A 26,958-nucleotide genomic window follows, 5' to 3' on the forward strand; every position below is an offset into this window, starting at 1 on the left:
GGGGGGGTGTGAGTGTGTTTGATAAGAGACTAGTGTAGTGTTAGAATATATTTCCCTCCAAGGGTTTTTTATTCTTATATCATTGCAATTTGGTGCCCTGTCCCCTTGGCGGATAGGTGGATTGTGGGTCTTTCTCTCTTCTTTTATTTGTTTTAGGCTATGCAGCTTTAGTTTGTCTCTTACCTTGCCAAAACCTTATTTACAGTATCCTTCCGAGTGCTCCCTTTTTGTAAACAGGCCTGTAAATCTTTTTCTTATCTCATCACATTTGCTGTGCATTCAAAGAACAAGGTCAAATGTCAGGCTCTGTCTTGGGTGGGAACTTAGTGTTTACTTTGCTGTCTCTGACTTCAAAGTGAGAGGACTTATGCAACAATCTTGCTGGATACTGGGGTTAGGAAAGAGCTTTTTTCTATCACATGACAACATTTAAATAAACCAGAATATATCAGAATTAGGAGAACAAATGAAGGACATTTTTGTTAATTCTGAACTGTGCTGGAAACAAATACCTTTATATGATTAAAACAAATCATTGCATTAAGTAATGCAATTTCCACACATCGTCTGTCCACTGTATAGTTTTATTTGAAAAACTGTGAGTCTGTGCAGTGTAATGGTCATTTAAATCAAAAACATGTTGTCTGTAATGGCACTGTGTTACCACACCATGCATAGTCCACTCCACTCCATTCTGCTCAGCACCACTCCACACCACTGCACCCTACTCTGCATCACTCCACTTTACACCCCTCCATGCCACTGCACTATGGGACACTGCACTTTTCTCCACTCCATGCCACTGCACTCTATGCTACTTCACACTACGCCTCTCTACTCTACTCTGTACCACTCTACTCTATGCCAATGCACTTTACGCTTCTCTACACCACTGCGCCTCTGCGCGCTATACCACTCCAGTCTAAGCAACACCGATCTGGTCCGCACAACTCCACTCTGCAACACTGCACTGTACGCCACTGCACTCTATGTTAATATACTCTATGCTAGTGCACTTTACTCTATAACACTCAACTGTATGCACCTGTACTCTACATCATTACACTGTAGTCAGTCTAGTCTACTCTATGCCATGGCACTCTACACCACTTTACTCTATGCCATCACACTCTATGGAGCTCTATGCAACTCCACTCTACCCTCCACCTTTCCACTGTACTCTACTGTGAAATAGTATACTTTATGCCACTGCACTCTACCCTACCCCTCTCCACTCTATGCCACTGCACTCTACTCTGAAACAATCTATTCTATTCTATGCCACTGCACTCTAAACTACTGCACTGTACTTCAATGCACTCTACACCACTGCACTGTAAACAACTGCACTGTAACAACTGCACTCTGACACTCACTCTGCAACACTGTACTGCATTCTGCACCAATACACTCTATTCCACTGCACTCTATACTACTCTACTCTGCATAACTCCATTCCACATCACTGCACTTTGCAGCACTATACTCTGCTCTGCACCATGCTCCACTGCTCCACTCAGCACCACTCTACGCGACTGCACTCTGTGCCACTCGAGCCTACTCTGCGCCACTGCACCACTATATACTACGGCACTCTCTGCCACTCTGTTGTATGCCACTCTACTCCACTGCACTCTGCCACTCTACTCTGCCCCATGCCACTCTATGCCACTGCACTCTACAGCAATGCACTCTAAACAACTGCTCTGTATACCACTGCCCTTTACTGTGCACCACTGTACTCTACGCCACTGCTCTCTGTACCACTCTACACCACTGCACTGACACACTACTCTGAAACACTGCACTCTCCGCCACTCTACTCTACACCATTCTACTCTGTACTACTGCATTCTACGCCACTGTACTCTGTGCCCCTGCACTCTGCCACTGTACTCTAGAGCACTGTACTAAACTCTGCACGGCACCACTCTACACTACTCCACTCTGCACCACTCTATGCCACTGCACTCCAAGCCACGTGAGTCTACTCTGCACTCTATGCCACTGCACCACTCTGCACTACTGCACTCTCTGCCACTCTTTTGTATGCCACTCTACTCCACTGCACTCAATGCCACTCTACTCTGTCCTACGCCACATCATGCCAGTGCACTCTACGCCAATGCACTCTAAACTGCACTGGCCTTCACTATGCACCACTGTACTCTACGCCGCTGCTCCTATGCCCCTCTACTCCACGCTACACCACTATGCCACTAACTTTTAGCCATGCTGAACATCAGCCACTCTAGTGTATAACATGGCTAAAACACATTGGCAAAGCCAATAACTCTTGCGTAGACGAGACCTGTTGGCTTTGCCAATGTTTGTTAGTACTATGAGGTACCAAGGTACCTGAAAGAACTGTGAATGTGTAAGTCCTTATTTTAAACATGCATTACACACATCATAATATAGGCTGCTACAAAATTTGTGAATACATCTCCGTTAAATAAATAAAAAGTCCTTCTAAAATACAGATTTGAATATTATACAGTTTATACCTAGTACTAACTTTTTTTATAACACTCCAATAAACCCACACACTTCACAGCTCACCTTGGAACACCCTTACAGTACCTCTCTAAAAGAAAATATCTTTGTCATCATAAAGCTTCAAATGACTCCTTTGATTAACCCCTACAGTGCAGGCGCACACTACCTCTGTGGTGCGGGTCACGACCAGTGACCGACATCAGGGAGGGGGTTAAAAAAATACCCCGGGAGACACAGAAGATCTCCCGTGTCTCCCCCAAGCCCCCTACCCGCCCCTTTGTGACGTCAGCGAGGTGCGCTGACATCACTGTTTGTTTTCTCCACCGGAGCAGGAAGCGGCCTTGCGGGCGCTTCCTGTACAGTGGGGAAAACTGCCCCAAACGGCCTTCCCGACGTTCGGGAAGGTCTTGTTTGAAAGGGGAGACTCTCCCCTTTCAAACTAGGCCTTCCCGAACTCGAGGGCCAGGAAAACCCCATTAGACCCCACCCCCTCACTCCTTCCCGGGGCATATATATTTTTTTTTAAAGGTAGGTTTACCCATGGGGGAAGAGGAGGGCGTGATCGTGCCCCGCCACCCCCAGGGGTGTATACGTTTAAAAAAAAAAAAAAATGAAATCTACAGGGAGTCGTCCGTGAGCAGGGCGACCCCCTGTGAGGGCAATCTTTTTTTTTAACAGCTGTATGGTTTATACAAAATATATATATATATATATATAGATATATATATATATATTGATCTATATATTTATATATATATTGATCTATATATATATATAGATATATGTATGTAGATATATATATATATATATATACATAGCGATCACTTTGGCTGGGACCGGCCGCCAGGAAAACCACACCCAAATATAAAAGTGATCTCTTTACATATATATATATTCAACACCAGTTCTCTTGCAGTTGCAGCTTGCGTCTTCAAAGCAATGCACATACTTAACTGACGCGTTTCAACTGTAGCCTTTAGGCAGCAATAAAAAAAAGTCAAGTAACTCTTGTGAATATGTTTCTGCTAGAAAAGGATCTGACTTTTGTCTAGTAGCAGTTTTGATGCCATAAAGTAGCGCAGAAGATTTATATGCCTACTAAAAGGATCAAAACTTTATTATATGTGAATAGCTGGATGGATTAGTAAAGCCAGCCATTACCTGCGCTATAATACAAATGAAATGTATGTGTGAGGGGGGCCATGGAGAGATTGAATGCACAATTTTTGCTGGGTGGTAGTGAGGGAATCGGAGGGGGAGGAAATGGGAGTGGGAGAACCAATAATGATTGTTAGACTGGGCGCTAGAGGCGCTAAAGACTGTGACGATTGGTATGTGACAAGGTGATGTGTAATAGTGTGTCTTTTTGTTTTTTTGAGTGTCTTGAGAGAACATACTGATTGAGGGAAAAAGTGAAGGTAAGGTGACCTCTACTGTTGCAGGTATCACACACACACCCACCAGCAATTTTGTGACTGTCTACATTGGCCTGTGTTTTAGAGCAACAGTTTAGCCAGTAGCAGAGATGGCATCTCGCTGGATGACTGCTGCTCAAGCCCTAACTCGGGTTATAAAGGACAGCTCTGACGTAGGATCAGAGACAGTAGATACTGAGACAGCATCTGAGGGATAGGGCAAATGCGCAGATTCTGGGAGTAATTTTTCAGTCGGAAGAGTCCCATTCGATAACTCCTTTTCCAGTGATTATGGTGGAGGTGATGAGGACAGTCCTGCTGTCCCTTTGCAAGCACAGTCTGTACAGCGAGACTATAGAGGGTTAGCTCAACCCAGAGAGCAGGTGTATGCGGCGGCAGGCAGAGAGAGAGTGCTCTCTTGGGAGCTCCCCAATTTAGTTCAGCCCCAAATTCCACCGCCCAAATCGTATTGTGGAGACATCAAAATTATCTATCATAAAACAAACTGGTTTTGTAAGGCAGGCACCTACGTTTTTGGTACTGGGCTCGGTGACCATATAGGGAAACATACCAAACCCAGACATTTTGGGAAACTACGCATCCGGGGGAGTCCACAGAGGTGTGACTTGTGTGGACTCCCCAAAGTTGTCTTACCCATAATACCCTGCAAAGCTGAAATGTTGCATAAAAACACTATTTTGTTCTTGCATTTCTGTCACACAAACTGCAGAAATATGTTGGGATCCACACAATTCCTCCCACCCAGTGTTTCCCCACCTGTCCTGATAAAAACACTACCCCACTTGAGTGCCTGTACCAGGAATGAATCACCCCACAGTTGCCCTCATGTAAGGACCAACATTAACCATTGTGTGATCTATTGCTATCGCGGGCCCTAGGCCTACCCACACAAGTGAGGTACCATTTTTATCAGTAGACTTGGGGGAATGCTGTGTGGAAGGAAATCTGTGGCTTCTCTCAGAATCCAGAACTTTGTATCACCGAAATGTGAGGAAAAAGTGTTTTTTTAAAACAATATTGAGGTTTGCAAAGGATTCTGGGTAACAGAACCTGATGAGAGCCCCACAAGTCACCCCATCTTGGATTCCCCTAGGTGTCTAGTTTTAAAAAACTGCGCAGGTTTGGTAGGTTTCCTTAGGTGCCGGCTGAGCTAGAGGCCAAAACCCACAACTAGACACTTTGCAAAAAAACAGCTCCGTTTTCTTTGGGGAGAAATGTGATGTGTCCACGTTGTGTTTTGGGGCACTTCCTGTCGTGGGCACTAGGCCTACCCACACAAGTGAGGTATCATTTTTATTGGGAGACTTGGGGGAACGCTGGGTGGAAGGAAATTTGTGGCTCCTCTCAGATTCCATAACTTTCTGTCACCGAAATATGAGAAAAAAAGTGTTATTTTGGCCACATTTTGAGATTTGCTAAGGATTCTGGGTAACAGAACCCACAAGTCACCCCATCTTGGATTCCCCTAGGTGTCTAGTTTTCAAAACTGCACAGTTTTCATAGGTTTCCTTAGGTGTCGGCTGAGCTAGAGGCTAAAATCCACAGGTAGGCACTTTACAAAAAACACGTCAGTTTTCAATGTAAAAATGTGATGTGTCCATGTTGCGTTTTCTCTCGCAGGCATTAGGCCTACCCGCGTAAGTGAGATATCATTTTTATCCGGAGATTTGGGGGACCACAGAATAGCAGAACACGTGTTATTGCCTCTTGTCTTGCTCTACATTTTTTCCTTCCACATGTAAGACAGTGTGTAAAAAAGACGTCTATTTGAGAAATGCCCTGTAATTCACATGCTAGTATTGGCACCCCAGAATTCAGAGATGTGCAAATAACCAATGCTTCTCAACACCTTATCTTGTGCCCATTTTGGAAATACAGAGGTTTTCTTGATACCTATTTTTCACTCTCTATATTTCAGTAAATTAGTTGCTGTATACCCGATATAGAATGAAAACCCATTGCAAGGTGCAGCTCATTTATTGGCTCTCGGTATCTAGGGTTCTTGATGAACCTACAAGCCTTATATATCCCCGTACCCAGAAGAGTCCAGCAGACGTAACGGTATATTGCTTTAAAAAATCTGACATCGCAGGAAAAAGTTACAGAGTAAAACATGGTGAAAAAATGCTGTTTTGTTCACCTCAATTTCAATTTTATTTTTATTTCAACTGTTATTTTCTGTAGGAAAACCTTGTAGGATCTACACAAATGACCCCTTGCTGAATTCAGAATTTTGCCTATTCTGGCCTTCTTCTGCAGCCCTTTTTTCCCAGTTTTTTTGAAAAAACGAAATATTTGCTATGTTTTGGCTACTTTTTGGGTCTCCAGGGGAACCCACATACTCTGGGTACCTTTAGAATCCCTAGGATGTTGGAATAAAAGGACACAAATGTGGCATGGATAGCTTATGAAGGCTTAAGTGCAAACTACCCCAAACAGCCAAGAAAGGGCGCCACACTGGGGGGGAAGGCCTAGCAGCTAAGGGGTTAAAGTCAATGCAGATTCCGAAGCCCCTTCACATTTGCAGATTTACCAGTTGCGGACATCTGCATTTCTTTAGGGAAGGAGACACCCTGGCAAGAAGACCTTTCCTTATTTGTCTGCCCCTCCTTCTCTCAGAGCACAGGAGACTCCCTGCCTTTCAGTCCAGCTGGGGGAACTGATCTGCCCTAATTACATTTTGTCCTTTAGGTTAAAGGCTAAAATTATGGACAAATGCTGTCCGTTAAGCCTTTCACCACGGACAACGGACTGCAGGGCGAAATTACGGGCAGTCAGTGAAAATTACGGACGGGTGGTCACCCTACTCCTGCTCTGTCTTTTCTTTGAGACATTCCGCTCAGCACCCCAGCGGATATTTAATCCTTTTTCTCTAGGTGGAAGATGTTGTACTAAAATGTCTGATATTACCTGTTAACGAGGTCATCGTGGAGCCTTGGCAAGGCACAACCACCTTTTGCCCAGCCAGGTCACACCTCGAGCTTGCTATTTTATACGATTATTAGGACTATCAGTCAAGATTTCATGATGGAAAAAGAGAGGTTATTTACTTGTAGACCTTTGTTCTCCATCATGGACATTTTTATTGAATCGATAAACAGCCCATCCTCCTCACTTATGGCTTTTATGGTATGCTAACAGTAAAAGGATGAGGATGCTCTTACCTGTCAAACTAACTAAGGATTCAACTAGTAGTGTTGTGAATTGTGGCATAGTGGATCACGCTCCTTCCCTACAAGAGCAATGTTCTTTGAATAGATGAATGAATGACGAACTTAAAGGCGCAACCTTCACCTACTAGATATGTCGGTGCGACAAATGAAAGTACTTATGTGTGGTATACAAGAAAACAAAACAGATAATAGGGAACTGTAACATAAAATCATTCAAAATGATAGGTTTTAATTTTATTTTCCAGAAGACACTGTGCTCCGTTATGGATCGCATACCAACAAGTGATTGATGCCAGGCCTTAGATACTGAAAACAGATAAGACTTCTCTCAAAGGCTATATTGTCTGAAACAAGTGACAGCAGTCAGAACGCAATGTTTACTCTGGGTGATACATGGTGATCTGTGATTTAACTAGAGGATCCTTTGTTGCACTGGTATCCATAACCACTGCCTTCTGGCTTCCCTAGTGTGGTCAAACTTAACGTAGTCTAGTTATGAGTTTAACTCCTGAGTTTTGAATCATTAACTACTTTGCCAGAAGGGTGGTTGAAACGTAAAGGTAACAAGCTTTGACACAGCCCAGCTTAGAAAGCATGGAGGCTGCTACTTCATTTGCTTTACACTGAGGGATAACCTGCCCGCAGATACGCTATTTACAAACTAAATATGTATAGGTCATTCAAAAGATAATTTCTCTTTGCTAAAACGCTTAAGGAAGTGTTACACGAACGGAGCTGTTCAGTGTTTAACTTCATTAAGTGTTACCATTTTGGAAAGCTGAGATTCCAAGCAACTGTTTTTTACAAGAATTTGAACATTTAAGTAACGCTGGTGGGTGTGTTGAAATTAAACTGAACGCCAACGTCTTTCCTATTTCCACTTCTTTATTCTTGCATGTGTTACCCGTACCCTTTAAATCAAAAGAAGCTGAACAAAACAGCGAGTAGGAACGAGGTCAGATCATCTTGTACCATTCAGCAGAAAGTCATATGTGTGAAATTTCTTAACAATGCTAGTGTGATATAATTGTTCATTTTTGAATTTTTTGCATTGCTGTAGGTCTGAAGGTGGAGGTGACTCATTGTGGAACGATGAGAAGGAAATACCGTGTTTGCAATGTAACAAGAAGACCTGCTAGTCATCAAACGTAAGCTAATTATTTTGATAATCACACAAGCACATCTCTGCCACTCAGATACGTAACTGGTAACAACCTACAGTGTTTTCTTATATTGCCATTGAGGAATTATGGTAAGATCATTAGCCTCAAGACAGAAAGCTGAGCATCTACATTTATGATCCGAGTCATAAACAGCTGGCCCCAATACCTAGTTGCCTCAGTGGTGCGGAAATTGATTGAGGATTAGGGTTCTCCTGCTTTTTAGGTCAAAGCCTACCAGATAGCGCAGCTGCGTGGTTTCCTAAAGACAACTTGGGGACATTCAGAAAGCTTCCCTGGAAAAGCATTCCACCCATTGCTTATCATCAGCTTTGTGGCTTGTAACTCACATTTGCTTGCTTTCCGTGTGCTAACTGTGTTTTTAGGCTGTCCAGCTTGAGTTCATTCCTCCTGTGGAGCTTACTCTGTTTTGCTTGTTTTCTGTAAACAGGTCTTTAAGTCTTGTTCTTATCCTGTCACATTTGCTGTGCATTCAAAGACAGAGGTCAGATGTCAGGCTCTGTCTTCCGTCGGACCTTGGTGTTTAATTTTTTTTCTCTGACTTCAAAGTGAGAGGATTTGTGTGACTATCTTGCTGTGAAAGGAATGGCTTTTTTCTAGCACACAACAAAATGTAAATGTTTGTGGTTTTCTAATTCTCTAATTCTGATATACTGTGAAATATTTGCACAGTTCATTTACAAGTTAAGCATATTGTTTGTAATTGAGAAGTGTGGTGGTAAAAGATATTTTAATACAATCAGTACACTAGTAGAAAAGGTGATGACATTTTCACACATTACCATTTGTGTGCTGAATATGTTTTTATCACTAAAACTGTGTGTCTATGCAAATGTAATGGACATTTCAATTGAAAATGTATTGTCTGTAACAGCAGTGCGCTATGGCACCATACATACTCCACTTTACACCATGCCACTCTATTCCACTACAGTTAGGCCACTCCAATCCATGCCTCTCAACTCATCGTCACTGCACTCTAATGCTACTCCACTTCACTCTACGCCTCTATCTTTTTTTTTTCTTTTCTTTTTCCTAAGGAATTATAAGATCAGAGTGTAGACTCTAACATGTCGAGAACTAACAAACATATCCAAACGACATGATGAAAAAGTATTCAGGGACCTGCTTTTACATTTTATCTTCACGTTGGATTATTGTTGAAAGAAAAACATAAATACATTTAACTCACTTTGCTCACAGAAATGCAATCTGCGACATTTTGTATTTACCGAGTTGGCCGCATAAAATCCTTGTTTATGTGCTAGTCCCCCACACTCGTGTTTTTGGGAAGTGGTGCTGAGTGATGTGCAGTCGATGCATGAAATCTGTCATGACTGATCCTTTTTTTCCTAGTTTCCCATTACAGTTGGAAAACGGACAGACTGTGGAGCGGACGGTAGCACAGTACTTCAGGGAAAAGTACAACCTTCAACTGAAATATCCGCACCTTCCCTGTCTGCAAGTGGGACAGGAGCAGAAGCACACCTACCTGCCTCTAGAAGTAAGTGTTTAGCTGTTGGTCTGATTCTATGTTTTATCGTGGGCAGTTAATGGCCGACACAATAAGGAGTCTTTCCTCAATGCTTACCACAATAGCCTGGCACAGTACTAATTTGTTTTTATTGAACACTTCAACATTTCTTTTTTATGTGTTAATTTATGACACAAAAAACATAGAAAACACGAGTGCTAGAACACACGTAGGCGCATAATATATATTTTTTTTATACCTAATACCATACAGTACAATTTGATTTACCATACATTTTCATACAGATAGTAAGACACTGATGTTAAAACTGTTATAAAAGGTACATTGTCTTATTTCTTAGTTTTATTAAATCTACAATCTAGTAACTCGACAATTATGTATACTTTGTGTTTTACGTAATCCTTTTAATTCATATCCTGCTGCAGCCACTTGTTGGTAGGTATATTATCAGATGTCTGTTGGTCTATACTTTGGGAGCAGCAGCTTAGAATACTCGTCCCTATTTATACTGCACCATCAGTTTCAGACTTGGATAAAAGATAGGCCCAGGCACCAAAATAAAAGTGGCCCCCATTAGCTAACCACATAGCTAAAAAAGTGGCCCATATTTGCAAATCAAGCCAGTTTTGACTTTGTAAGGATACGCTGTATGGATATTTTACAAGGAATGAGAGATTGCATACATTTATGTTTACTGCTAGCAATGCTTGTGGTAATATCAGGGAAATCAACACTTAAAAACTGCCCACCTTGCAATACACCAGGCCTACAAACTGAGCTATAAGACCAGGCCATCGGGCACTGCCTGGTTCCTCTATATGTCAGTCCGACGCTGTGCACCATGCCATATTTTGTACCCATTATTTTAACTTAGGAACATGGCCTCTCATCCATCTCATCGAACCTGCCGTTTAGCAGGCAGTAGTAGGGTCACCGTATGTTTTCTTAAGGATTCAGCAATATTTGCTGTGCAGCCCAACAAGGGACTCGCATGGGAATTCATGCTCCACTATTTGGGATATTTCTCATATTATCAGTCACAAAAGTGGTATCTCTCTGGGCTTTTCCATGCTGAATGTAGAAAGTCAGCTTGTAGGGTTCTCTATCTTGTGCATTCATGATCTTTATTAGTTTCTAACTTGTGCAGTCGTAATTGGGTAACATACATCTTATGTAGGAATTTGTGGTGTTATATTTTGTTTTTAATTTGACAATATGTGTGCTCTTTGGGAGAAGCTATAGTCTACTTTTCCACTGACTATTGGTCACCTAGGTCTATCTCCCAAGATTTCACCGCTTGTATATCTCCCTCTCTTACATTACCATTGCACCAGTGATATATTTCAGATATATAGCCTTTCGTCCCTAACAATCTAATTATTTTCGTCAGTGGCGTTAATTGTGTTGGGTCTTTGGAAAGGATGTGTATCAGGCTTTGATTGCATGTTGCAGCCGGAAGTAGAAGAATAGGTCTAACTGGCTGTCTGCTTTCAGTTCTTTGAACCTCTCGATGGTTATTAATTCTTTTTCATCATATAGTTTGCCTGTTTGTTAGTTCTTGACATATTAGAGTCTACAGTCTGGCCTAATGTTGGGGGTAGCGTGTGATTGTATAGTAGTGGAGTTGCAGGTGACTGTAGATCATGGCAGCCTGATTTCCTGCCTGTGATTCAGCAGGGTTTCTTGGGCGAGGCAACAGTGCTGTTGTTATCTATTGGGTAAGGTATGTCCACAAAGGTGGTGATAGTCAGGGAACAGCAACGCATTTCTTTGGTTTCAGCTTCTGTATGCGGTATGAGAAGGATGGGGTATTACCTGTGTATAGCGTAATGGGTTTGACCTGCCTGGTTATATCGAACAGAATCAGGCACATCAAACCCAGCTTTACCATAGGGTAATGTTGGTTTATCCCATTTATATCTGACTTGCTTACTTGGCCAGATTAGTCAGGTAAGTAGCATATGAAATAGTGTAATAGCAGTATTGGAATGCTAGCAAACATATAAAAAGCATTAGGTAAGATTACAATGTTGATTAATGCAACCCTGTTTGCTTGTGATAAGTGGATATGGTCAGTTTTTCGAATGCGGGCCCATAGTTATCTATAGTAATTGCTTTATAACTTTGGATTTGAATTCCTAGGTAGAGCATACATTCATTTTTTCATTTTAAAGAAAACTTTGTTTCAAATGGTTTGGTGCTGGGGTTTGCTTCAGTTTATTTTTACACCCAATAGAGCTTCGTTCATTAGCTCGCTAATCACTGGGTGCAAGTTAGTATTCGGATGCTTAATAAATAAATTCCAAAATTAACCACTCTATATCATTGCTGGTTTTCTTCAATAATCCCTTCAATTTTGGGATGTAAAGTGAGTATTAAAATGTTACTTTTACAGAGTTAAAACAAATTACAACTATGGAATAATCTGAACTTGTTTGGCTCCATCTAAACCAGTAGTTTCCAATCCTATGGTCCAGGGACCTCTGGTGGGTCTGCAAAGCCTCCTCAGGGGAGCCGTGACTGCTTAGAAAAATAAATTATATTAACAAATTAATAAAGTGTAAATAAATAAAGTGGCCAAATGTACAATTGAAATTTTTAAAACGTACTGTAAATGTCAAGAAATTTGAAATTGGACGCTAAAAATTAAATTAGTGTCCACAGATTGATTCTTGGGAACAGTGCAGGTGCATCAAACAGAATACAGTAGGATGATCTGTGGCTTCAGGTGAATTTAGAAAAGCTCCAACCTTCCTATTAAAATTATTTTTTAAATATTTTATTTATATTTGTTTGCAATTTAAACAAAATGTGTTATCATTTGTGTATGTGTTTGATGAATGCTTGTTTCTTTATTTTTTATGGACTTTTTTACAGTTCAAATCATCAACAGTGTTTAGGACGGGGTCCCAGGCTTCCAGTAATGACTCAGTCAGTCCCTGTATTCCAATGATGATTCAGTGGGGGTCCCCAGGTTACAGTGGTGATAAAGTGGGATGTCCACAAACGTCAAAAGGTTGGGAACCACTGATCTAAACAATCCATTTCTAGATGAATAGTTTAATGTGTTTCCTTATGCTGTCAACTTGCCAACAAGCCTGTACACAGTAATCTTTAGGCTCATTCCTCATAAGGGAAAGCAGTTACCACTACTGGGTTGACAAATTGTCAAAATGTTAACCATATGTAGAGCAGCTACACGGAAGTCAGTACATATTTTCAACAAGCATTAGGTTGAAGATTGTGGGAGGACTCCTTAGTTGGCCAGGCTGCTATAAAACATCTTTTTGGATAAGGTACTTCTTATTAGTTAGACTTTTTTCCATCTTGTACTTTCTTCCATCTAGGGGTTTGGGACCTTTTTGTTTGTTGCAGCACACGTGAATTTTCATGCTGCAGTGTTTGTTTAGTCTAATAATGTTTGAATTAAATATTTCCACACAAAACTGACCTGTTTAGGCTATGGGGTTATTCTTGCATTTTAGAAATGACATGTTTTCACATCTTACAAATAACTGTTTACTATTATTTTAGGGGTATGAAGTGTTCTCTAGTTCTTGCAGGCAGGCTGAATATTCTATGGTTATGACCTCTGTAAAGATGTAGAACTAGGATTACAGGTTACATTTTCTTACCATAGCAACTAATGTAATCATAGTCTTTCTACATTTTCTGTCATACAATACAGGCCCGACCCCCACTTTGTCATAATATACTTCTATTTTCAAGTGGTAAAATGAAAACTGGGTTGAAAGGAGCTAGGTGGAAAGAAGGGGAGAAGAGGTAGTGTGTCAAGACACTGCCTATCTTCTATTCACTCACAGAGCTAAGGCATGTGCTTTCATGATGCCCCAGGTTAGTACATCCATACGTAACCATGCAGGAGCTGAAAGATTAAAGTTACGCTTGTTAATATGCAGATTGACATTTCTGTTTTTATTCACATGCTGGCTATTGTTTGACATGTTACTAGACCTCTGGTGTTCAGAGCAGTTTTCATTGTGCTTTGTCAGGCTGTACGATTTATCGCTTTCCGAGCAGCTCTCAGATCCGTAAAGAGCATTAGAATAACATTTTAATATTTAAGACGCATTAAAGACATTCTTTGTTGTCTACTTGCAGGTGTGTAACATTGTCGCAGGTCAAAGATGTATCAAAAAGCTGACAGACAATCAAACATCCACGATGATCAAAGCAACAGCAAGATCAGCCCCAGACAGGCAAGAGGAGATCAGTCGATTAGTGAGTTTGTGACGTATACAGTTTTCTTACCTGTAAATAGCTGCAGCTCTTGAGACCCCAGTAAAAAAAGCTGCATCTTATTTAATGGAATTGTGTTGGAGAGGTTGACCATGAAAACAGCATTGCAAGAGCAAATGTGAAGAGCATAGCTGTTGTCTGTACACTGCAAGACAGGGCAAGTGGAAACATTGTTTAGACAGTCTGGTACATACCTCCTAGCTCTCTTGAAACATGCTTGGCACCACGACGAAAACCCGTACAGTGTGTTGACATTATGCAGGTACCTACCGACACAAGATCTGAGAATCCTACAAGGTACTAAATACAGCTGAAGCCAAAGGAGTCCAGCATATCTACTACAGCTGGGCGCTTTCCAGCACCAACAAAAGGCAAGATTTTCCAATTTGTTTTTGTTTTTTTGGCTGCTTAAAAACAAACCCCATCCCAAAACTAAATTACAGCACATATAAGCGCATACTGCTTTAACCTTAAAAGAACTTAAAAAAAAAAAACACATTCTATACCTTTAAAGACTCCTGTGGCTTCCATATCCCATGATGCCGACACTAGCAGTTGCCTCACCGAATAAGTTCTTTTTCCTGGATTGTGAAAGTGAGATCTTGGAATACTCCTAGGTGTTTTCTGCCCCTTTTCTGGCAATTTCTCTCAGAATCATGATGCTTTCAAATTCACTTAGCATCTTTTGCCTTAATTTGATATTACAGTTCCTTCACTTTTCATGACATGTCCCTCATGTGCAAGAAAGAAAGATGCTACAAACACTCGAAATGTGTGAGTGGTCTGTGTCCTAGTTTCTCAAGTCTATCAAAGATTAAATATTATATATTTTGTGCCAAAAGTACACTTGAGGACAGAGAGCACATCGGGAAGGAAGATAAACTGGAAACCTCAGGAGAAATGTGACAAAGAAGAAAAGTAACAAGGCCACCAGGGAATAAACAGCTTTCACTGCCATCACACCCTCTATACCTAGGAACTCCAACAGACTTAGATCCAAGGGAAAAAAAATAAGAAAAGAGGGAAAAAGGGAACCTTATCATCAACATATTGTTGTAGTCACTCCTGTTCAACAGTGATAATCATCAACATGTTTTCCAGAGGCATCAACATGTTTACCATTGAGGGCGATTTCCATTTCAGCACTGAAGCATTACTTATTGCTCGGCATCATAGAATTCTTTGATGTTGAAGTACTCCATACCTCATAGCTTGACATTGCGTGCATACACACACACACACACTATGCCAGTCTGATGAACATCCTTCATCTGTCGATGCTGATATTAAACATAAGATAATCATTCAACTTCTCTTAGACCGACTCAGAGAAACTCAACATTCATCTACTCATTGGTGTATACAAATATGCCAAAAAAAGGCTGATAATGTCTCCCTTGCCTGCCGATTTTCTAGAGCATCTCCAAACTCCTCTCTTCACTATCTCTGTGGCTGAACCAGTGCAAGTCCTAAATCAGCCATATGCAACTTTTTCCTTCTGTAATGCTGAAGTCTGTGTTGGTGTCTAGGCAGATATGGAGGTTACCAATAAGGATGCAGTCTCCTTCTCTTAGACTGTCATGGTTCAAATCCTTCTATTGGTGATGCATCTACCTTCTCCAGCACTTGACACCAACCTGGATGGGCCTCCTCGAAAGTTTCCCTAACTTTGCAGTTCGTATCCAAAAGGAGCAATGCTGACATCCGCACCTCTCTCGGGCTATTAGTGACCATGGAAAGGATTAGTATGGCAGTCAGCAATATATGGGGAAGAAAGGCGAATAAGACAAATATGATAGAGAAACAGAGACACTGGGTATCTTCACCTAGCATGTTTTTCCTGTGGCTCTCAACCTGCACTTCGGAGAAGTAGATATTTACAATATGAAAATCTTTTTTTATTTCATACTTTTGAAGGTCATAATTTACTAATTCTACTATGTCACACTTTATACTTTGTAATACTCTTTGCATTACTTCCAGTCTGGGGTTGCTGAAAGCTCTGAATTTTGAGAGCTGGAAAAAAGGAATACACTTTAGAAACACTAGGTTAAATAACCTGGACTAAAATACTTGTTCTAGTCTCTATACCTACCTACCTACTTTCCTCATCTTGGGAGTCTGATCTGTGGTTTGAATAATCCTGAGTTCACATGGACCATTATCTTCAAATTAATAATTATACATTAGTATTTTGTGTTTTGCTCATGATCAAATGCAATCATTTCCCCACCTTTAGTTTATACCTCACTACTCCATATGAGACAAGCAAACTAACTAAGCAATCTCTGTTGGCCTGAAGAAGGACTTGATGTCCACCAGGCCAAGGCTACGTGTTCACTCCAAATTTAGAGATGACTGCCAGATTGGGAATCTCATTATGTAAGAGCTCTGATAATAGTGTCCCGGATTATGCCAGGGCTAAAACCATAGTACAGCTTGAATAATTTGCAATTTCAATCCCTACTATAGCAATTTCCTTATTTTGCCATCTTTCCGCAGATCTATATAATGGGCCTGGAGGAAGCGGTAAGCAATAGTTCCAGGGCTGGAATACCTTTGAGACTGCAAACCTACTAATTTGCATGTTTTAAGGATTTTCCCCAGCTCTTCTCTAATCTTTTCTCATACTGAGAAAGGTTGGAAATTTACTCTTGACAAGGGCAGAAGTAGCAGTTCTTCCAGGGTTGAGGAAACAAGTGGTTGGAGGGAAAGTGAACTTGTGAGCGCTCAATAGATTTTCGCATGAGCAAATCTACACATGCATATTTTCTCATGGTAAAATACAGTTCACAAATATTTTCTAGGAGGAAGATTTCCTGGTCTACTTCTGTAAGTTCTTGTGAATTCATGAAAGCCACTATTTAAAAGACATATATACCATAGGTGCACTTTGTGACTTTCTTTAAGATCTGTGTCCCTAATTAGGTCTGGAATTAACCAAGACTTTTTGTTTTTATTAAACTTCTATTTTTCTATTGTCTGGCTTTACTGTGAGTAATTGCATTTTGCTCTTCCACAAGGAACATATTGGCACACAAGGTAGTTTTGTTCAGTTCCAGGAACAACTGTGTCAATCAATGGTGTAACGAAACTGGAGGGGGAACCCTGCAAAGAAAATAGATCCCCGGAGGGGTCCCCCACACTGCAGGGGCCGCAAGGGCCTTTGTTCACACCACTGATAGCAATGTCTGCTTTTTGATACCCAAAAACATTTTTTTTTTCCAGTGGTGGTTACTATGGTTAGGGCCTCCCAGCTCCCACAGCAGTAAAGTGTTACAAAAGCCATGTCAAAACAAGACATGCTTTGAGGAAACCAAAGTAATCAGAGCAAATGTTGGATCGGTTGGCTTTGCCAGTGCTTGTTTATTTTCATGCTTCCCATAATCTTGTTGGAAATGGTTACACTCAGTTTCCATTAGGAATATTTTTTGGAAATACTAGAATGCATCAACACATTTTACTAAAATGATGCTTCAAAGAAATAGCACCTAAAATGTAATAGTGAAATGTTTTTTTCCTACTTGCATTCTTTTTCTGAGCATTTGATTTTGAAAGCAAATAATCATCACTTTTGCTTACAGCATCTGCAAACATTTGCATCTAATCAGAGAGCATTCTGGGAGCATTATTCTTAGCCTCATATTGTTAAACTTTTCAAACGTGTGTACACTTTTTTTTACTGGAACCACTGTCGGTAGCGCAGTGTGACCTTAAAGAGTTTAGAGTGCTCACCCTAATAATAAAGGCTTTTCATTAATGAACCATAAATACAAGTTCGAACAGCATTAACGTATGGACACACATATTACCTCAACTGCAGACAGTTCCCCTCTCTGCAAACTGGCAGCCAAAGGGTTTGTGCTGCAGGGGGTTGGGCCTACTTGTCTAAAGGACAAAATAAACATGAAAACTTGTTGCCCTTGACCCCAAACAATATGCTCTGGGCGTTGGGCTATAGGAATTCCACACCATTGCTAAAAGCAATACAGAGGTCACAAACAGGTTTTACGAAGAAAATCACAAATGAGCTATAGGATATAGACCTGTTCACTACACATCTGAACACCAAATGGCCAAACTTTCCATCCAGATGATAGGAACCTTGTTCTCTAGGAATTGCCCTTTTGATGAACTGATCTCATACCTTGCTTTACAATTTTGTGGCAATTATTCTAATACTGTTGGTTCAATTGAAACTTCAGGGCTCCCAAGCAACAATGATCATAGTTGTTTGTGAATAGTGGTTACAGGGCCTTGTTCAAATGTTGTTAAAATCACACAGGAGTTTCTGTGGAAACGAAACCTACTGACCAGCTTTTAGGGCTAGATGTTCCATCAGAACCAGATGTCATTGTTTTTTCGGCATTACGGCTCCTGAGATCAGATTGCATGGACATATAAATCTGCCCCAATCATACCTAGAGACACAGTAAAGGAAGTAAAACAAATGTAAATTAGAGCCTTTTATGAGTGTCCATATGGTGTCGGCTCTGTTCTCTCCTACCAAGAGGAGGTCGTTTGGCCATACTAGTACCTCTATGAATGTGGTGCTCTCTGATGTGATGCCTTCTCCATTTGATCCCATTCTCAAGGCATCACAGTAGCAACTCATAAGAGATGATCATATTAGTGACTATCACATCACCATGTAGGGTTCGTGAGCGTGAGGTCTTTTAGCTCTTGAACACACTTCAGGTTTCAGTCTAATGAGGTAGACATGAGAAATCTGCATTCTTTTTTTAATCTAAGGTAGTTCTGAAATTCAATGTAAACAAATCTAATAGTCTGCCAGTTTTCTTCAGTAAGGTTCTCTATCCTCTATCCTCAGGGCAGTTTTGCGATTTTAACCTAGCCAACAGAAAAAATATCTTGGCTTATTAGACGCTCCTATTTTATAGCAGCCACCTGAACATCTCATACTTTTGTAATTTTACAGGCCATTGTCTTGATTCTGATAGCAGAGCTGGCTGTATTGTGAGTCAAGGTCCTTTAAGAAATCTATTCAGCTTGATTTTTGTTTTACCTTTGAACAGCTAGAGTGAATATTTTATAACTTATATTATTTTTCCATAAGGCAGGATGCCACAGGTATTGAGTAATGTACTTGATACTATATTTTAACATTTATGACTATTAATGAATGATTCTATGATGTAGAAGAATGGTTTGGCGTCCCAGTTCTGCTTTGTAGGAATCTTCATTGAAAGTATAACTGACTCTCCCTGGTTTTTTTCTTCTGTATCTCATGTAATAAAACACAGGTGTCGTTTTCTCATTGTCCTCCAAAAAGAACTAACTCAGTGAGGCATTTGGTGGGGCCTGGAGTCTTAAAGGGAGAGATGCCTTTTTAGCTCTTCTAATGTTAAAGCCATCCAGGCTGCAGTTTTACTCACTACTTGGAGATGTTAGGTGACAGATTAAGGTAGAGGTGCGGCAACGTAGTTTTATGAAGGGTTTTATTTTTCTAAACCGTCATAAGAAAACATTTGGAAAATCTTTCCTTTGATTGGCTATGGAGCACATTCTTTTGCATTGGACATGGTGGGCTTTTCATTCCCCATTGTATATATTTGGATGTAAAGTGTTCCGGGGTTCCTGCATGCACTAGGGAATTATTCTAACATGTATAACTTCAATGAAGTTTTGTCCAGTGCAGGACTAGAGTTAAAAGTAAGTAACCATTTTTTGTTATCCGAGTCTAATTTTCATATCACAAGAACTTTCATGATCATGACTCCTGCCTACAACATAGGTTTTTACCAAAAAGATTGAAATAATCTTAATCCAAAGGTGACATACAGTGTGGGCCAGAAAATAATTTTTCTGATGTCCCAAACTGTAGTTTCAAATGACATTTTTTTTGTATATCACAATCTAGTGCATCATTCAGCAGGCTGAGGTATTATAAATGTTAACATGCGAATCTAGCTCTTAAGTCATTTTCACCAGAATGCTTGCATTTTATAACCTCCATATATATATATATATATATATAGTTTCAGAGTGAGTTGTCAAGCAGGGATCAAGAAAAAGGGGGGGAATCCCATAAACATGCTTTCCCCATGCAGTTTTCCATAGGAACTTTAGACAACGCTACAGGCAAAATGGCTGAACAAAATCACACTTAATTTGGCAGAACGCTAGATCTTTGCCCGGAATATGTGCTTTTGTGTTTTGGTGTAAATCTGTTAAGTAGTTTTTGAGAAATTTAAGTTCAAAATGTATGGATATTACAGGCTGCAGTATCCTTGCAGTACAACCGCAGAATACTGTGGAGCTGTGCGTTCAAAACATGCATGTGAAGAGAAATGTTGCAGCTGTCATTTTAGGGCTCAGGGACTCAGGCCCTCATTCCGACTTTGGCGGAAACTGAACCGTCACGCCGGCGGCGGTCTTTTGACCGCTGCCAGGTTGGCGGCGCAGACCGCCGAATAACGAGTGTGGCGGTTTGGCCTGTGCCAAACCACCATATTCCAGTTGCTACCGCCAGGGCAGCTGGGCCCGCCGGGCTGGAGATAAGCATCTCCAACCCGGCGGGCCACCCAATACCGCCGGAGGTGTTCTAAGTCCCTGTTCCGCAAGGGATTCCATTACAGGAGCACCACCGCAAAATCCCTAGCAGAAAGGCTACCGGCAACAGGAATTTGCATTCCTGTTGCAGGTAAATGCCCCCCCATTCCCAGTAGTGACCCCCCCACCCTTCCCAGTAGTGACCCCCCCACCCTTCCCAGTAGAGACCCCCTACCCCCAATCCCCATACTGAACCCCGCCTCCCAAATACACACACGCACACAATTACACACAGACACACACACACACACTCCCCTCCCACCCCCATGCATTATATGCATACACACACTCACACACACCCATTCACACACGGAGGACACTTACCTCGTCCGATGAGGTGATCTTCCTTGAGGGGATGGGACCTGGTTCTCCCACTGCCAGCCCCACACCGCAGTCAGGACACCGCCAGGCCGTATTAAAGGTCGTAATACGTCTGGTGGAGTCCTTTTGGCGGGGTGGAGCCGGCGGTGGGCCCGCCTCTGCACAGCCGACTGCCTGCACGAATACTGGAGGATTTCTGCCCAAATTGAGGCGGAAGTCCTTCAGTACTCGGAATATGGTGGTCCTCTGGGGGCCGCGACTTCTGCGGTCTCACCAGAAGACCACCGGAGTTGGAATGAGGGCCTCAGTTTCTGTGTCCTAAAAAATTTATAAAAATAAAGCATAAGGGGGCAGGATAGGGTTACCCTGACCACCTGGGTGTTTGGGGAAGGGTGTTGCAGTGGGACCTCTTCCCCCAGGCTTCAGTGCAATTTTTCTTTTTTTTGTGGCACTGTGGCACCTCCGCGCACTTGACACGGTCCTGTGTATTTTTACTGACATAATGGGGTACCATGGCACCACAAAAAAACAACGTTGTGGGGTGGGTGCCTGTGGGGCTGTCTGTTGACAACACACCTTACACCCAGACCCACATAACCACACCCACAAATTCAATACCCCCACTCTCAGGTCCTGCTTTCAACCTCACAGTCCACACAGCCAAAGGCTGTGCACGATGCAATGTCAGCTGCCTACACATTCACTGAGAAAAAACAATGGTTAAAGTGTGGATCACAAAGGATGATACATTTCCTGTTGTGGAACTTCATTTCTCTTTGGCATTGATTTATTTATATATGCTTCTGATTAACTGATTGCTGTGTTTTTATTCTTCACTTTTCGGTTGGTGACTAGCACAGAGTGACCATGTGACATTTTAAATAAAAGAAAAACTACTGAAATCGACCAGTTATAACTACCTATAGCAACTATAACGCATGTCCTAGAGTAACTACAACTCACATCCCCGCCATGCTGTCTTATCATCAGTGACGTAATTTCAGGTATTGCAGTGAGGTCATCAGTGGTGTCATAGAACATGTCATGAGTGATGAAATGTGTGAGGTAACTAGAATTGGATGTCAAGGGTGTGAGTTATAATTTTAGTTTAGGGCACCAGTTATAGTTATTAAAGATAACTATAACTGGTAATTTTCAGTGTTATTTTTTAGTTTAAAACATTATGTTGTGGCTGAAATTTTCACCTGACTATAACGTTACTTTAACCTTTGTTTTTTTTCCCTATGAATTTGTAAGTTTTGTTTAATATAAAACTAAGATAAAATTACAATTCCTAACTATAACTACACTTTAACCTTTGTATTATTACCATATGCAAGCCGACCCCCTGTGCACACAGCCTTTCCACGACATACAGTGGGCTGCATGGCATGGACTGCAACCACGCCCTGTGTCTAACCGTTGTCATACAAGCAACCCTATGCCGCACACAGACTTTAGCCAATCCACTCCACGTCCAAACCTCCAGGAACAGGCTGTGCGCGGCGTGGGTTTCTGCACAGGGCCTGGTCTGTGGCCAGGTACTTCATCCAAACTCTTGTTAGCAGCAAGCGCCACTCACAGCCTTTTGTTATGCACAGCGTACAGTTGGTCTCAAAGGTCCTGGCTGCAATCAGGCAGATTTAATGACTTAATGGGCCAAATTTAGATGTTGCTGGTGTTACTGCCAAGCCATGTCAGCGGTAACCCGAAAAGACCGGTGTTCGACCCATTGTATTTATATGTCTTGCAGCTGCGCCTCAGACCGCCACGACGGAGTGTACTCTGTCGTGCCATCTGCATCCCCCAGCTGACATGGGAGACTTGCAACGCTGACGAATCGTCCACCGTCGCCGTCTTTACAGCATGATCCTGCAGAGCCTATTTAAATAACACTGTCGTACTGGTGGTGTATCAGCGGTGGTCCCACGACAGCCGGAGTCCATCACGAGATCCGTTCAGTATAGTACCATGGCTGTGACCATTGGTTGGATGCTAGCAGCCCACGCCATTTGCATATTGGACAGTTGTGAACGCCTGCAAACCACACTATAAATCACACTCCATTTCAGACCATGATCCTTTGCCATCACGCTGTAGCAGACCATTTTCCAGCAGAAATTGCCACACATTTTTTCTGTGTTTCTCTTCCTCTTTGTGTTTTGTTAATAGTGCATGTTTTTGATTATTCGTCATCTTTTGGGCCACTAGTTTTTTTTTTCACAATTAATCACAATCGCAGGGAGGAGAAATCCATGTTTCACAGATGGAAAGTTGTCTGTCACTGTGGATGAAATCATTAGGGTAGAGCGATAATTGTTTGGAGCACAAGTACAAAATACAACCTTATCTCAGAAAAGGCAAATGTGGGCCAGAATAGTTGACTGAGTGAATGTTGTATCTAACAACCTGTGCACACAGGAGGAGATTAGGAAAAGGTGGAACAACCTGCAGGGGAGAGTCCATTCCCTGGCCTCCATGGTCACCTGGAGGCCCAGAGGGCTGGGGGTGTTTCTCCCAGCCCCCCTCACAACTCTTTCCCTGATAGGAGGAGTAAATCTTGCACATCCTACACCCTGAAGGCTTGACATGAATCCCTGTTACAGTGGAGAGTGGTATGTTGCACTTAGCAATGTCTCAACAGTCCCAAATTGAGTTCTGCCCTTAATTTAGACATTTAGAATGGTCCAAGACCCTTTTCAAACAGATATACCTAAACTTGACTCCACAAAATATGTGGTTTCATACTAGTCACTAGCATCATGGTTGTATCTCTTTTTAACAATTTGCAATATGTTTAGTCAGATTGTGTGTTTTTCCCCATGGATCATCCTTTGCCTTTGCTTATTCCCTTGCTTTCTATCAATGTATGTTGTTGTTCTCCCAAAACCAGGTCCAAAATCCATCCATTTATACATGAAGCTATACTGCTTGTAAGTGGTAGTTTCACTTATTCACATTTGTGTGTGCATGTTGTAAATGTGCGTTCATCTCCACTACAGTTAGTGAAATAGGTATGTGTAACTTACTTTTCAACAACTATTGTCTACAACTACCATGATGCCCTGTTTTTTATCTGTAAAACAATTGTGCAATATAATTAATGTTGCTCTACCTTCCTTTACTTCCATATGTGCAAACAATTCAAACACTTGTGCATTTGACAGTCACCATGTCATGCTGTGGATGAAAATGTCAGTTGTGTACCTCAAGAATGCTGACACCTTATCATAGCTACATTGGAGTGATGTAAATGCTCACATAATTCATAGTCTGTTGAATCCAAGATGTCTTACCATATGATGTGGCATGCTGAATAGAAGTAGTATCCACACACACTTTGCTTTGCACTGTCCATATGATGACCAATGTCAGTTTTACTATTAAGTTGAACCAGAGTTTGTCTAATGTTTTGTAGCTTGGTTGCCTTTGGAATGGTCCAGTACTCTAATCTACTCATCACTGTGTTGGGTTGAATATCTGGTACATATAGGGCCTGATTCTGACCCTGGCGGCCGGTGACCGCCAGGGTCACCGGCCACGGGAGCACCGCCGACAGACCGGCGGTGCTCCGAAGGGCATTCTGACCGCGGCGGTTCAGCCGCGGTCAGAAAGGGTAAACCGGCGGTCACCCACCGGTTTACCGCTGCCCTTCTGAATCCTCCATGGCGGCGGAGCGCGCTCCGCCGCCATGGGGATTCAGACACCCCCTACCGCCATCCTGTTCATGGCGGGAAACCTGCCATGAACAGGATGGCGGTAGGGGGTGCCGCGGGGCCCCCGTAAGAGGGCCCCGCAAAGTATTTCAGTGTCTGCTACGCAGACACTGAAATACGCGATGGGTGCCACTGCACCCGTCGCACCTTCCCACTACGCCGGCTCAATTCTGAGCCGGCGTCCTCGTGGGAAGGTTGATTTGCCCTGGGCTGGCGGGCGGCCTTTTGGCGGCCGCCAGCCAGCCCAGGGCAAATCTCAGAATCACCGCAGCGGTCTTTCGACCGCGGTGCAGTGTTCTGACGGGGTTACTTTGGCGGGCGGCCTCCGCCGCCCGCCAAAGTAAGAATGACCCCCATAATGTACAATTCTGAAATAAAATGTTGCATTTCAGGACACCCCTACAACATCATCACTGGAGTTTCCATCTGTGTAAATCAGCCTGTATGTGCAAAACTATGAAAATAACACAAAGGCCTAATCATTCTATCAGTCTGATTGTACTTTTTTTTTTTAGTTTGCCCCATTTGTAGCTAAAGACAGGTATGATGTACAAACCAGATATTATTTTCATATTGTTTGTTTTCGTCTCAGGTCCAACCCCCCGGGCCAGTGTTCCACCGTCTGCCACTCAAGAAATCTTCACTCCAGACCAGGATCGAACCTTCAGTGATGACTCCACAACTGCATGTCCGGATGATCGGGAGCAGCCTGGCCCATCTGGTCTGTTTGGTCAGACAGCTCCAGTGAGTCACTCGGCCTACACCCACACCTTCTATCCCAGTTGCAACCACATCTCAGCATCAGAAATACCTCCACTTCCCGTGTACCAAGGAACTACACACCAATCTCGGGACCCTAGTCCTGGCTGCTGTTGAACCAACACCAGTTGTGCCTGGACCCAGTGGGATGGGGCACGCTGCCTCCAGGGCACAGGATAATGGGGGTAGGCACCGTGGGAGGAAGTGAGGCCACTGATGTCTTTATCAGCCAGACCACCATTGATCAAGTCTTGGGAGTAGTACAAGAGTCCCAAGATGTGATGGGCCAGGTCATAACTGAGCTCTAGGAGATCAAGGAGGTGCAGAGGGAGCTCATGTTGGAAAAACACAACCACAATGACTAAATTAGCTCCCTAAATGTGTTGCTTTTCCATATTTATCCCACATGTGCAGGGCTTTTCCCAAACTATCTGCCCCTGTCTATGGTCCTTCTACATCTGGACCAAGTACACCACTGTCAGCCACAGACAGGGAGGCTCTGCCCCATGAGGAGCCTGACCCCAGTCCCTGCACCTGTCTCCCCTCCCTCTCCCCCCACCCCCCCACTCCTCCTTGGAGGGGACAGTCATCCGGACCACCAGGAGAGGATGGCAAGACCTCCATCACCACCTCCAAGAGATGCAGATCCTAATTGCTTCCAGTGTTTACCATTCACTCTGTGGACCATTTCATGGACACATTTACCTTTTGTGGGGACAGCTACATTTTGTACATTGGACTCCAGACTGTTTTTGCCTCTACTACTATACTTTCATCTGCTGTGATAGACTTTTTTTTTTAGTTTATTTTCTCATTGTTTGAAACATCTTTCTGTTCCCTTGTATTATGCAAATAAATAATTTGGACACAAACTAAAAGACTGTTATTGCATTTATTGCGGTATTTCATTTTTCATGTCTGTCTTCCATCATCATGTTGTCAAATCTTTTGAACAATTATTTGCAAAGGAAAATTAGAAATGTGTTACCCATTTCAGACCTGAGTTTCAGAAACCATGCATAACCCCAGTAGTCTGTGCCATTTAGAGGTGTGCACCTCACAACCTTGACACCATTGAAAAAAGGGAACATTGTATGGGATCACAATAAATAGGTAACCTATCATTGATGCATGACCTCGGCTGGAGCCATACACCCTGCCTTCACCATAGGAATCCTGCATCAATAACACCAATAGTCTACATCATGGCAGTAAAACAATTAGAGGCCACATGACCATTGCAGGTCATTGTGGCAGTATCTGGTGCAATGACAACCACCATTCAGTGGTGTGCTAAAAGAATTTCTATCAACTATGAAGAGAACAATCAACAGCTACCTTCACTACAAATTGAAGATTTAGCCAATGTGAAGGAAGAACATTATGCTATGGTTTGACACACACACATATGGTTTGAGCATGTTTAGTGGCACATACTGCCTTGATGGAAACATCACAACGAAAACAGGTCTGATACAATCTTCTGAACTTCCATTCAATCAGAGTGCAAGTTGTTTCTGTACAAGATCTGTCCATCCCAAGTGT

General features: G+C 42.3%; 1 protein-coding gene across 1 annotated transcript in view; it reads left to right on the plus strand.

Moving 5' to 3' along the window:
• The window catches only part of LOC138284720 (protein argonaute-3), a 916,780-nt gene that overhangs the window by 483,697 nt on the left and 406,125 nt on the right, over positions 1 to 26,958 (plus strand). The window contains exons 7-9 of the mRNA XM_069223834.1: positions 8,169 to 8,256; positions 9,646 to 9,793; positions 13,907 to 14,026. Coding sequence (XP_069079935.1) covers positions 8,169 to 8,256; positions 9,646 to 9,793; positions 13,907 to 14,026 — 356 coding nt within the window. The remainder of the gene's footprint in view (positions 1 to 8,168; positions 8,257 to 9,645; positions 9,794 to 13,906; positions 14,027 to 26,958) is intronic.

This window comes from Pleurodeles waltl, chromosome 3_1, assembly GCF_031143425.1.
Source record: "Pleurodeles waltl isolate 20211129_DDA chromosome 3_1, aPleWal1.hap1.20221129, whole genome shotgun sequence".
Lineage (NCBI taxonomy): Eukaryota > Metazoa > Chordata > Amphibia > Caudata > Salamandridae > Pleurodeles > Pleurodeles waltl.